The sequence below is a fragment of the Bos mutus genome, chromosome 4 (assembly GCF_027580195.1).
Source record: "Bos mutus isolate GX-2022 chromosome 4, NWIPB_WYAK_1.1, whole genome shotgun sequence".
NCBI classification, from domain to species: domain Eukaryota; kingdom Metazoa; phylum Chordata; class Mammalia; order Artiodactyla; family Bovidae; genus Bos; species Bos mutus.
In genome coordinates this window covers 26,381,832-26,394,639 of record NC_091620.1, presented here as the reverse complement: position 1 = coordinate 26,394,639, position 12,808 = coordinate 26,381,832, and the positions used below count along the sequence as shown (strand labels likewise).

Sequence of the window (12,808 nt, the reverse complement as noted above, 5' to 3'; positions counted from 1 at the left end):
GTTATAAAATGTCACAGAAAATGGACCTCTCCTAGAAGGTTTACCCCACCCCAACCCAGAGAAGTTGCTACCTTTTCCCAAATTGGTTACTGAAATCTTTAGCATCCTTATACAGCCATAACCCTTCTCTGCTTCTCTTAGGCCATGTAACTGGAGAGGAGCCCAGCTGCTCATTACATAATTGTCTGATACCAAACACAGCCATTTCTGAATGTACACACATTTATCTTGATTTTTATTTCAAAAAGGCCTACATGGAGTAGGGAGACAGAATATAAGGTAAAACAGTTTTTTGAACATTTTGTATAGTTTATAAACAGTATTGAGATGTGCCAGTTCATTTTGAGAACATGAAGGGAGTTGAACTATTGACTTTAGTAAATACACAGCTTAAGACAGATAAATCGGTTTAACCAAATAAGAGACGTCGGGGCATGGGGGAGGAAGCACCTGGAATAATTCATGCTGGTGCAGGCATTTATGGGCTTGTCAAAGTGATAGCGATTACTGGCAGTGACAACATAAGAAAGTTCTTTCAAACTCATATTTAGAAGCTACTAAAGGGTTGTTTTTTTTTTTTTAATGTCTCATTTCTAAGGTGTTTTCCTAAATTCGTTCTGATTCAAAATGTATCATCTTTGAATGGATCCCCAGGAGGGAAAAAAAATTTCTGAAAAGGAAAATAACTTGTCTGTACACTGAAAAATTAGCCATACTCCTTTACAATTGCCTTGTACATAGAAATCCGTTTTCCAAACGCTGTAAATTGTGCCACTTAAGAGTAGAAGCTGATGACTGTGGCAGTGGCCCTTGAGGTGGTCTGAAGAAGACCCAGCTGGAGCAGTTACTTTGTAGGTAGCAAGCAAATAGTAGGAAAATGGAAAACTGACCCCTCAAGTTGCTATCACTCCCCTTCCCATTTTCTATGTTGATAGTGGTTTGGTTTTTGACAGAGAAAGTAGAAATGTCCTCAAATGTAAAGTCCTCACTGCACACAGGCCAGTATGGCTCCTTAGTTGGGGCCAACTTGGCTAGAAGAGACAGTAGACACTTCGGTTTTCTGGGAGCTAGACAGCTCAGACTCATCTGTCATGGGTTTTCCACACACCATCTCCATGATGCAAGCTCGGAACTAGAGGGAAAGAGCACAGATAGTCTCCTTGGCAGACCAGTACAGAGGAGGTAACATCAGGAAGCATGCGAGAAAAAAGATCTTTGTATCCCCATAGCCTTATACATGGGATCTCCTCGAGCAGTATTGATATGTCTTCTCAATCCTGAGAGCTGGCTAGTCCAGGCTAACTCTACTCACTCCTCCTGGATCTACAATAATAATCTCTACACGTTCTGGCTAACCCTGAGGCCTCACTGTTGGGAAACCTCACAAAGCACCCCGTCCCAGGAAAGTGAAGTGAAAGTGAAAGTCGCTCAGTTGTGTCTGACCCTTTGCAACCCCATGGACTATACAGGCCATGAAATTCTCCAGGCCAGAATTACTGGAGTGGGTAGCCTTTCCCTTCTCCAGGGGATCTTCCCAACCCAGGGATTGAACCCAGGTCTCCCGCATTGCAGGCAGATTCTTTACCAGCTGAGCCACAAGAAGCCCAGGAATACTGGAGTGGGTAGCCAGGAGAGCACTGTCAAAAGTGACCCCACTGTACCCCCACCCACCCACCATTACTAGAAAGTGCTCCCAACTAGGAAAGGACTGCCAGTTCTGTTAATACTCAGGAGCTTCCTCATTAGTTTTTAATCCACTTCTGGAACTGAGGAAACAAAATAATTCTCAAAGCAGAGTGTTTGGCTCTATAAGACAGGAACCCTCCTTGATTTGTCTGAGTTTGGGTTATTAGCTTCAATTCAGGATTTGGGGTAGGCAGAGCAACTAAACCCACGTGCCACAACCACTGAAGCCCGAGCCTAGAACCCGTGCTCCACAACAAGAGAAGTGACCGCAGTGAGAAGCCCCCTGCTCACCACGACTAGAGAAAGCCTGTGGGCAGCAACAAAGACCCAGCACAGCCCCAGATTTGTTTAAAAAGAGAACAACTTTACCTGCTTATTCATGAAGCAGTAGATGATGGGATTGTAGACACAAGCACTCTTGGAGAAGAAGGCAGGAATGGTGACAAGCCGTAAGTCCACCCCATGGTTACGGTTGTTGACTATATACATGGCCAGGGCAGCGTAGGGTGTGTAACAGAGACAAAAGGATCCCACCATGACCACCACCATGTGGCTCACCTCCCGCTCAGCCTTCTGGGTCGAAGCTGACTCCTGCTGCTGAGCCGCAACCTGGAAAGAGCGCAGAAAACATCACGCCTTCTGCTCCCTGGCCCTGAACCCCCAAGTCTCTGGACGTTTTTCAACAAGGGGGCCATCTGCTCTAATTGTCTCTCTGCCGTCCCACCTTCTGACCTAGTTCCTCTGTTCCCCTTTCATTGAGGAAGGCAAGATGGAGCCAGCTCTCTTTCCAGTCCGTGATACTGGATGGAATCACAGGCATCTCTAGATACATCTGAGCTGGGATGACTCCACCTCACTCTTCATCTCCTCATCTCCCTGTCCCTGCTTCCTGCACTGCTTTTTGATACCTCACCCTGGCTGTGGACATTTCCGGGTGTTTTGTGTTCTAGAGCACATACCCACTCTTCCCTCTCATCTAGAGCCCTGTGACCCCTCCTCCCTGACCCTCACAAAAGCCACTCACAGCTCTGAGGGCCCCCAGCAGCTGAGAGTAGGAGAAGCAGATGAGGGAGAGAGGCACAATGTAGCAGAAGATGAAGAGGAACCAGGTATAGTACTCGCTGTAATATTTGGTGCCCACGGTGTACCAGTCGGGACCACAGGAACACTGCAGGCCCTCAGGGACGAATCTGCAAGGGACCAAGCACTTGTTCACCGTGAGGCTCACAGCAAGAATTGGTAGAGTGGGAGCTGAGATTCCTGGGCTGTGTTCTCTGCTTAGAACCCAGAGTTATGTCAGGCAGAGGGTACTTTCTGTCCTCACTAGCCAACCTTTAGCAATTCCAACCACAGAGTAAACCTTAGCACTTGTCTCCCACAGCCCTTTCCCTTCTCTATTCCTCCAGCTCTTTAAAAATTAGAGGTCAATGACCATACCCCACTCTTCCCACCCTGAGAACCTGAGCTTCTAGCTAAGTCAGCATAACTGCCCTGCACTCTCACCGGCTCCAGCCAAAGAAGGGTGGGATGGAGACACCAATACCGATGGTCCAGGTGGCCACGACCACCATCAGGGCATGCTTGGAGCTGAAGCGGAAGTTGCCGAAGGGTTTACAGATGATGATGTAGCGCTCAAAGGCCAAGAAGGCCAGTGACCAGCCTGTCACCAGACCTGTGATGAAATGGGCGGATAATGGGGTAAACAACTCCACTCATCCTGGCAGGCAGAGTGGAATACAGGTGGTGTGGAGAAAGCACAGAGAGGAAGGGTTGGACTGGAGAGTGAAATAGAGTTTGGGACTTGCTCAGACCTCTGGGTGGCTCTCTACCTCAGCATTCAAAAGAACACCAAACTTCTACCCCCCCGGACTCCTCTTTAGGGGTCCACTCTAACCCAACAGACTGGCCCCTGGCTCCCATCCTGAAGCAGGATCCTTCCCATCTCTCCAGCTCCCTTCGCCTGCAGTACCTGCTGTACAGCCCAGGAAGGCCTCCAGGGCACAGACATGGCGGCCGAAGACGAAGTACCCATAACAACTGGTGATGAAGACGATGAAGACAGAGAAGATGCAGTAGATGAAGCCCCCCAGAGACACGTTGACCAGAATATAGTTGAGCGGCTGCCGCAACTTTCTGTAGCGCAGTGTGGCCACCAGCACTGTGGCATTGAGTGGCGTCCCTACAAAGAAGACAAAACCCATGAAGACTGCCTGGAGGTGGAAGGCCCAGACAGGCGCGAGGTGGTACTGAGGTCCATCCCACGGCCCCACCAAGGAGATGTTCTTGAACAGAAGAAACTCCTCCTCCTCTGACATCTTGCTCATGGGATGTCCCCCACCCCCTCTGATTCCTCTTATAGATCATCCTCCCCCATCACTTCTCCCCCACCTGCCAAAGACCCTCTCCTCCAAAGCCACTTTGGGGCTCCCTGAAAGATCAGTACTGATCCTAAGCCTCCTAAGGACAAAGTTTGAGATTAGAGACCCCAAACCCCCACCTAAACCTTTTGTGGCCCCAAAGCCGATTGTGTGTTCTTCAGAGGATAAAAGATTGGGCTCACAGAATCCAGATATGCGATGCTGCGGGCTGGAATAAATAAGGGTGGACTCAGTAGGGAGATGCTGACCCATATTTAATGAAGACCCTTCCACCACTCTTTTTCCCTTTGAGTGGAACTGTTGAAGGCAAGCCTCTTCGTTTCGCTTCAGGCACCACTACATCCATGTAGGTGTTTACACACCATCTGCCCCATTGTGGTAGGTGCCCCCTAAGTCTCCCTCTCCAGGGGTCTTGGGCTCAGCCAGCCGCAGGCTGCAGGAAAGGGTAAGGGATAGAGAGAGTTCTTGAACAGCCTTCATGGAACAGTCCAGGGGCAACTCGACAATGCCTAGAGGTCTAAGGCATCCCAGGCTGCCAGTTTCTTCATGGCGAGTCTCCCCAGAGATGGAATCTTTCCTGCTCAGAACTCCCCCAGCCAGGTCCAGGTTGGTGTGCTGTGGTCCCTCTCACACCACGTTCACACCTGCCCCTGCCGTTAACTCAGCAGTGCCTCAGCGGCCAGACTTCCTCCTGTCTGCCCATCCCAGACCTGCCCAGCTCTTAGCCTGATTTTCTGAGAAGCCCACCCCAGTGACCCCAGCTCCATTCTAAACTCTGCGTGGGGACGTCCCTGGTGGTCCAGTGGTTGAGACTCCACACTTCCGCTGCAGGGGGCACCCACGGGTTTGATCCCTGGTTGGGAAACTAAGATCCTGCATGCCACATGGAGTGGCCAAAATAAATAAAATACTTAAAGCTCTGCTTGCACTTATACTCAACACTACACTTCAGCCTTTATGAGTGTATCTTCTTCCAAACCTCAGTAGACTATAGATATATAGATAAGTTAAAAGTGAAAGGATGGTCCGGTAATGGCGGTCATTTGGATCAGATGAATCCCATCAGAGATAAAAGTTATAAACTCTGGACAAAATATGAAAAAAAAAACTATTTGAAAGCACTATAAAGTATCCTCAAAACAGGCAGAAAATAAAGGGGACTCAACCCTTGAATGAAAGGAACCACCTACCATCTACATGCAAATGGATTTTCCCTAAGGACAACCCCCATCTAAAGGGCAATGACCAGTTAGGACTCCTCAAGCAAAGTCCAGCCTTTATTGACTTGGAGAGTCACAAGACAGAGCCTGGGACTCCAGAGCAGCTGGAAATTGAAGGTGGGTTTCTGAGAATGAAGGAAGCCACGAAAGGAGAAGCCTTCAAATCTGCATATAAACTCCCCTCAGATCCTAAGACGACTGCTGAGCTATGCTGGAGGAATCTGAGGAGCCTAGCAAAAGGCAAGAGCTGGAGGTCTGAAAGCTCAGCAGAGATATGGGCTGCTACCTACTGCAGGAGACAAAGCGTTTATGTTTGATTCCTTCCAAGTTAGACAAGTTAAGCAAGGACTTCAGCTTCTCCAGTTGAAACTCCCAGAAAACCACACTTTAGGACAAAAATCTGTCCCTTGAATCCTGAACTAGAAATACTAGATGGAGACATGTCAGCCATTTCTGAAAGGCTGACATTTCCAGGCACACAGGGACACGTGTGCATGAGCACACACACACGCTGCACACAGACACTCACCCACAGGTAGGATTCCTCGCAGAGGTTCCTGGTGAAAGCCAGCTAACTGTCCAGGAATTGCAAGGCCAGTTGGTCCCCACTAGATTGCCTGAGTTGGCATATTCTGTGCCCTGGGCCCTTAAGACCAGGGCCAGAGGCCCCCCTGAAGGCAGTGTTCTAAGTGCCCATCCCTGGGCAGGGCACGCAGTGATGTGTCAGCCTGCGCTGAGTGGACTTAGTCCACCTCAGCTGTCAGCAGGGCTCTGCTGAGGTACCCACCTCTGCAATTGGTTCTGACAGGAGCCCGTGAGGGCAGCCCCTGGGCTTGGGCTGTCAGTCCAACCGTTATGGGTAAGAGAGGCCTCTTACTCCCACTCCTCAGGCCAAGTGGCTGCATCTTTAGCCTCTCCCTCTATTGTCCTGACAACTTCCCAGACAGTGTCTTCCTCTCTATTCCACCCCACATCAGAAGAAGGGGCAATGGGCCCAGCTGAGGACAATGCAGCCACAGTTAAAAGGAGGCAGATGCCCCTGTGGGGCTCAGGCCAACCGAGCCTTGCTCAAGCACAGAGTCTCACTGGCAAGGGATAAAAAATTTCCAGTCATTGAAGCCATGGAGTAGGAGGAGGGGAGATTTTAAGGAGAGGACAACTGGTAGAGGAGAAGGGTAATGATATAAAAACTGGAGACATTTTAGGTATGGTGGACCCTCTGCTTCTGCAAGGGTCAACCAAAATATTTAAAAATTCCAGAAAATTCCAAATACCAAAACTTAAAATTGCCTTATGCAGGCAACTATTCACATAGCATTCACATTGTATTTATAACTATTTACAAGGTATTATAAGTATTAGGTATTGTCAGTAGTCTAGAGATAATTTCAAGTATCCAAGAGAATGTGTGAGATTATATGCAAGCACTAAGCTATTTTATATAAGGGACTTGAACATCAGAGGATTTGGGTGTCTGCAGGGGGTCCTTACCAATCCCCCTGTGTATTTAAAGGGCAACTGTATATTTAATATATAATACTGTGCCCTTTTCAGATTTAGAGTTATTAATTTAGGAACATGACAATACACTGAGGCTTTACAGAATATCGCATCAGGTGCATTTAGACCAGGGTTTTCTCAGCCTCAGCACTACCGCCGCACTGGATGATCTGGGGGGATCGGGATGGAGGGTGGTTGTCTTGGGCAATGGAAGATGTTTAACAGCATCCCTGGCCTCTGGATGATGAGAGCACCACTGTCACCCCCGTGATAATAACCAGTCATGTCTCCAGACACAAATGGCCCCCCGAGAGGCAAAATTGCCCCCTGCTCCTCTCTCCTCCAATTGAGAACCGGTGATTTCAAGTTGAACTTATAAATGCCCAGAATCAAATGGAAAAGAATTAAGAGAAGTTATGTTTTTCTAGGACTTCTAATTATCCAGAGAAAAAAAAAGAAAGAAAGCCCTAGTGAAAGAGGAGATTTTCTGATTTGTTTCAGGGTTTTTATCCCCCTATTGTCCTTAGTAGTGTATTCATATATACTCCCACCTTTTCCAGAGATAGTTTAAGGAAGGCTTACAGAACTATATAGGGTAAATGAGAAATTATTAATCAAATGTGAAAGCAAAAAAAAAAAAAAAGAGAGAGAGAGAAACAACAGAAGCAAGTTCAGGGGCGAGAGTGAAATACAGCTACTCCGGGAGCTCGCTATTGATGGACCACATGTTCGTGCTTCCCCAGGGGCCCCATTTACAAAATTCAATGTCCAGAAAGCAAACACAAACTAACCATTCTTCGGATTATGAGAGGCAAAGAGGGGGGTTCACAGAGGAGACATCGGTGTGATATAATAAACAAGGTCCTTAACAACATTCCTGAGTAGCACAACCACCAGCTTCACTGGCCCGGGTCTGCTGCTGACTAGCACCTTCAGTATAGGCTCCACACAAGGCATGATTCAGAACAGGATATAAACCAGAACCATTCCCCAGGGGGCCAAATACCAGCTCTGCCAGGCTGCTCTGATCCACAAGACATTTCAACTCTCTGGAGGCTTGAATCATTGCTTCTCTCCACTTAGTGTTTTATCATTTAATTCCTGTTTCGAGTGGATTGTATATGCCCGGGGCTCAAAATTCAAAAAGTACAAAAGAATATACAGTGAACATACATTTCTTTCCCACGCAGGCTCCCAATTGCCCTCTCCAGAAGCAACCAGCGTTTGCTTTTTGCTGTGTTTTTCCTGCATAGGAGGTGACAACAAGCTTGAAATGATGTGTTGTGACAACGTTGTCTGTTAAATACTGACCGGTCACTCTCCAAAGAAGTGGTGAGATAAGGGAAAGGTTCACACATGCTCTTTTGGAAAATGAGAAATCATCCAAGGTTTACTTGAACAAATGCCATCCTCATATCTGGGAGGAAAGGACAGAAACCACCCCCATCCCCTATCCCCACCCCGAGGCAGAGTCATGACTCTCCCTAGAGAATTTCATCTGCTGGCCTTGAAATGCAGAGACAAATGAGTCACCGAGGGCCTGAACTCCTACTGCTTAGAGCCAGGCCATAGTCACTTTGGAAATCAACGCACGGTAGATGCCAACGGATTGCCACCAGGAAAGCGATCCTCTCCCTGACCCCACCATCTTGGAGGCATTTGGAAGTGTGTGGGTGGGGAAAGGATGTCTTATGGCTCTTGGCAAAGAAGCTAAAACTGCTAAAACACATTTCATGCTCAGTCGTGTTTGACTCTGTGTGACACTATAGACTGTAGCCTGCCAGGTTCCTCTGTCCATGGGATTTCCCAGGCAAGAATTCTAGAGTGGGTTGCCATTCCCATTCTTCAGGGGATGAGAATACCTTCCTGATCCAGATATTGAACCCAGATCCCCCACATTGTGGGCAGATTCTATACCATCTGAGAGCCACCAGGGAAGCCTCAAGAATACTGGAGTGGATAGCTATTCAAGAATACTAGAGTGGGTAGCTGCTATTTCAAATCCTGAAAGATGATGTTGTGAAAGTGCTGCACTCAATATGCCAGCAAATTTGGAAAACTCAGCAGTGGCTGCAGGACTGGAAAAGGTCAGTTTTCATTCCAATCCCAAAGAAAGGCAATGCCAAAGAGTGCTCAAACTACCGCACAATTGCACTCATCTCACACGCTAGTAAAGTAATGCTCAAAATTCTCCACGCCAGGCTTCAGCAATATGTGAACCGTGAACTTCCTGATGTTCAAGCTGGTTTTAGAAAAGGCAGAGGAACCAGACATCAAATTGCCAACATCTGCTGGATCATGGAAAAAGCAAGAGAGTTCCAGAAAAGCATCTATTTCTGCTTTATTGAGTATGCCAAAGCCTTTGACTGTGTGGATCACAATAAACTGTGGAAAATTCTGAAAGAGATGGAAATACCAGACCACCTGATCTGCCTCTTGAGAAATCTGTGTGCAGGTCAGGAAGCAACAGTTAGAACTGGACATGGAACAACAGACTGGTTCCAAATAGGAAAAGGAGTTCGTCAAGGCTGTATATTGTCACCCTGTTTATTTAACTTATATGCAGAGTACATCCTGAGAAATGCTGGACTGGAAGAGTGTCTTATGGCTCTGGGCAAAGAAGGGTTTACTGGTATTGACTAGGCAGGACACTGCTCAAGACCGCCCACACTGAGAAGGATCTGGCCTCAAATTCCATCACCTCCCCCAGAGAGAAGCCTGGGCTGGGACCCAACCCCAGTCTCAGCCCTGAAACATTCTCCACAAAGTCCCCCTGGAGCCCTTACTAGGAGCCACCTCACTCCCTGGCACACCCAGCGAGAGAAACAATTAGGGAATGCATACTGAGGTAATGGAATGACGCGTTGAGTGGCTTTTATTTATAAGCCAGTTTGAAGCTGGGGAACAATTACCCAAAAAAGTCCCTTTGGTTTGAGAATAGATGAGCTGTTGATTTTCTCTCTGGCCATGACTAGTTAGCTGAGTCAGTCATCTGGTCCAGACACTCCTGGATGGAGATAATAAAACTTGATCCCCTGAGTACAAAGGAATGTTGGCCAATCTGTTCTCTAAAGTGAGAACCATTCTTCCTCCTATCCAAGAGAAGAGGGTGGTTTATTAGGAAGCCTATTTTTACGTGGACGGTGGAGAGGGTTTCTCCAGGCTTATGGTTTTTACCTCGATCCAAGTGAGTATCTGTTGCCCCTGGTGGGTTTTTTTGTGTACACCCCTGACTTTCTTTCTTCATTCTTGCACTCATTTATTCCACAGTCATTTGCTGAGAGATATCTGCAGCAGCAACTGTGCTGTGAGGGTGAGATGAGATTAATCTGATAGAGTGCTTACCAAAGGCCAGGCACACAGAAGTGCTTGGGAGTCGTTTGTTTTGTCAGCAGTATTGCCAAGTGCCAGATGCCAGCCTAGATCCAGAGATCAATAAGATAGATCTCTGTCCCCCCAGAAGCTCCCAGCCTCCTAGGGGGCAGCCCCACCCCGGAAGCAAGCAAGCGTCCTGGGATGTGATGGGTGTGGTGCCGTGCCGGAGCCTCCTGGGTCTCCTACAAGGCCCCAGTTTCTAGAGGGGTGACCTCCTCCCTCTCTCTCATTTGGGGAACCCCATCTTGAAGAACCCCACCCTGGCCACCCTTAGGTGATTGGCCAGCTCGTCCCTGCAGCCTCCCTGGATGGGATGAACAGGGCAGGCCAGGGTGAGGGAGGAAATGTGTGTATTTACAGAATGTATTCCCATTTTTGGTTTTCTAGAAAGTCTGGGTAGCATGTGTACTGTGTTTAAAACAGGCTTTGGATTCAGATAAATGTGATCCTTGTAAGCTGAGTTTTGCCAAGTTTCATTTTCTTACAGTGGGGTGACAGCTATCTCACAAGGCTGCCACGAAGTTAAGAAAGAGCTGTAAAGCACAGATCACACCGCTCACCCTACCGTAAGCATTAAGTGGCAGCTCTCCTAGCGTGTATTTTTTTCCCTGCTCTCAGATTACATCATTATAACTCCTTTCCTTTTCCAGCACTTTACAGTTTGCAGCATACTTTCTTTCTTTTTTAAGTCTATTGAATTTGTTACAATTACTGTTTCTGTTTTATGTTTTGGCTTTTTGGCTACAAGACATGCAGGATCTTAGTTCCCTGACCAGGGATCAAACCCAACCCTCTGCACTGGAAGTGGGAGTCTTAACCCCTGGGCCACCAGGGAAATCCCTGTAGAGTGCTTTCACTTACGTTTTCTCACCTGATCCTCAAATGACCCTGTGAGACAGGGCAAGTGTTCCTTCCCCAACTGACAGATGAAGAAACTGAGTCATTTAGCAACTATCACCTAATCAAGGGTGATCGAGGACAGGTTTCTCAGTCCCCATCTAGGAGACTGATGAGTTTGGAGGATTTTTTCTGGTGGTCTAATCATGAGATAAGAAAGAAGAATGGTTCATTCTGGGTGCGGGAGACATCAAACTGGCTCCCCTCAGCCCTGGGCTTCTCACAAGGGCAGCTGGGGGAGCCTGGCCCCTTCTCTGCCCTTCCCCAGCAGCACCACATGAACTCCACTTGGCAGCCTGGGGGAGAGCTGGATGGTCACAGGGAAGATGGAACAGTCCCTGCAGTGGGCTGGGGAAGAGCAGAGAGCGCTGAGAGGTGAGGCCTGCTGGAGTGGAGCCGGCCTGGGCTGGGAGCCAGCCTGGACAAAGAAACTCTTCCAGGAACCACAGACTGTGGCTGCTGCTGAGATGGCAGAGAAGGCACATCTGGCAAGGAATAACCATCAGTGGCTCGTTGGTCTAGGGGTATGATTCTCGCTTAGGGTGCGAGAGGTCCCGGGTTCAAATCCCGGACGAGCCCTATTTTTCCTGATTTTTCTTTTTTTCCATTCCCTTTTCCCCACCACACACACAAGTACACACTGCCTGCCTTTTCTAAAGTTAGAAGCAGAGATGATGCAGTGGTGAGTGAATAAAGGACTCAGGACAAGCTGCCAGTCAATTTCCCCACTAGCCATGTCCTGTAGATAGCCCATTATTCCCACTGAGGCTCCAGGTGGGAACCTGAGAAGATTATAGAGCCAAAATGTTGCCTTGTGTCAGGCAGAGAGCCTCTCAGCCTCAGAGAAAGAGCAGGGAGTCAGGACTGAGGAGTGGGTCTGAGTTGGAGGTCAAGAAAAGGCAAACCCGCCATGCAAAATCCAAGCTATGAAATACACTGGCTTCAAAGTCCAAAAGCTAGGATCAAAGTTACAATTTGGAGTCTCAGCTTTCCTCTTGGTAAAATGGGAACAATAATATTCATTTCTCAAAGTTGGGAGGATTAAATCAGAAACTGTATATGAAAGCCCTTTGCAAACTATAATGTACCTTACCGACAGGGATTATTAGGAATACTACTAAAGGTAAAGAGAATCTAGAAAGGAAATTCTGACAACGTGACAGACTGGACTAACGTAGCTCTCCCTTCACCTAGTGTCCCTAAAACACACACAGAAATATTGCATAAAACAGAATTTAAAAACTAAAGTATGAACAATTGCAAAATTGACTTTGAAATTTCCAGATATCAGAATTTAATAAGGAATACAAGGGACTTCCCTGGCAATCCAGTGGTTAAGATTCTGCTTCTAATTCTGCTTCTAATCCTTGGTCAGAGAACTAAGATCCCATATACTTCACTGTGTGGCCAAAAAGTGAAAGAAAAGAAAAAAGGAATACAAAACAAAGAAGGGAGAGGGGAAGAAGGAAAAGAGCTATCACAGGAGCCCATGGTTTATTTCAGACACAGGTAACAGATATATTGCTTTCAGTTCTAGGCTATGTCCCCTCAGCCCAGCAGACACAAAGGGCCGGGACTGAGCCTTCTACATTAAAGTTTAGAACATCGAAGATCTACCTTATCCATGGCAGGAAGACTGAAAATGGCACACTCTAGTTCAAGGAAGCAGAGAAAAAAGGGGGAGAAATATAAGTCAGCTCTGAGAAACTGAAGTCCAAGCCTGAGAAGATGCTTGTGTTGCTTCTGGGTTTA

General features: G+C 47.4%; 1 protein-coding gene and 1 non-coding gene across 2 annotated transcripts; one reads left to right on the top strand and one right to left on the bottom strand.

Annotated features, from left to right (window-relative positions):
• Positions 1 to 815: 815 nt before the first annotated feature.
• OPN1SW (opsin 1, short wave sensitive) lies at positions 816 to 4,010 on the bottom strand. The gene is made up of 5 exons (XM_005905247.2): positions 3,656 to 4,010; positions 3,190 to 3,358; positions 2,711 to 2,876; positions 2,056 to 2,295; positions 816 to 1,132 (listed from the first exon to the last, which is right to left on the bottom strand). The coding sequence occupies exons 1-5, from the start codon at positions 4,008 to 4,010 to the stop codon at positions 1,013 to 1,015; spliced, it is 1,050 nt and encodes a 349-aa protein (XP_005905309.1). The 3' UTR covers positions 816 to 1,012.
• Positions 4,011 to 11,563: 7,553 nt separating this feature from the next.
• Positions 11,564 to 11,635, top strand: TRNAP-AGG (transfer RNA proline (anticodon AGG)). The gene has a single exon. It is a non-coding gene; the product is annotated as a tRNA-Pro (tRNA).
• Positions 11,636 to 12,808: the final 1,173 nt, after the last annotated feature.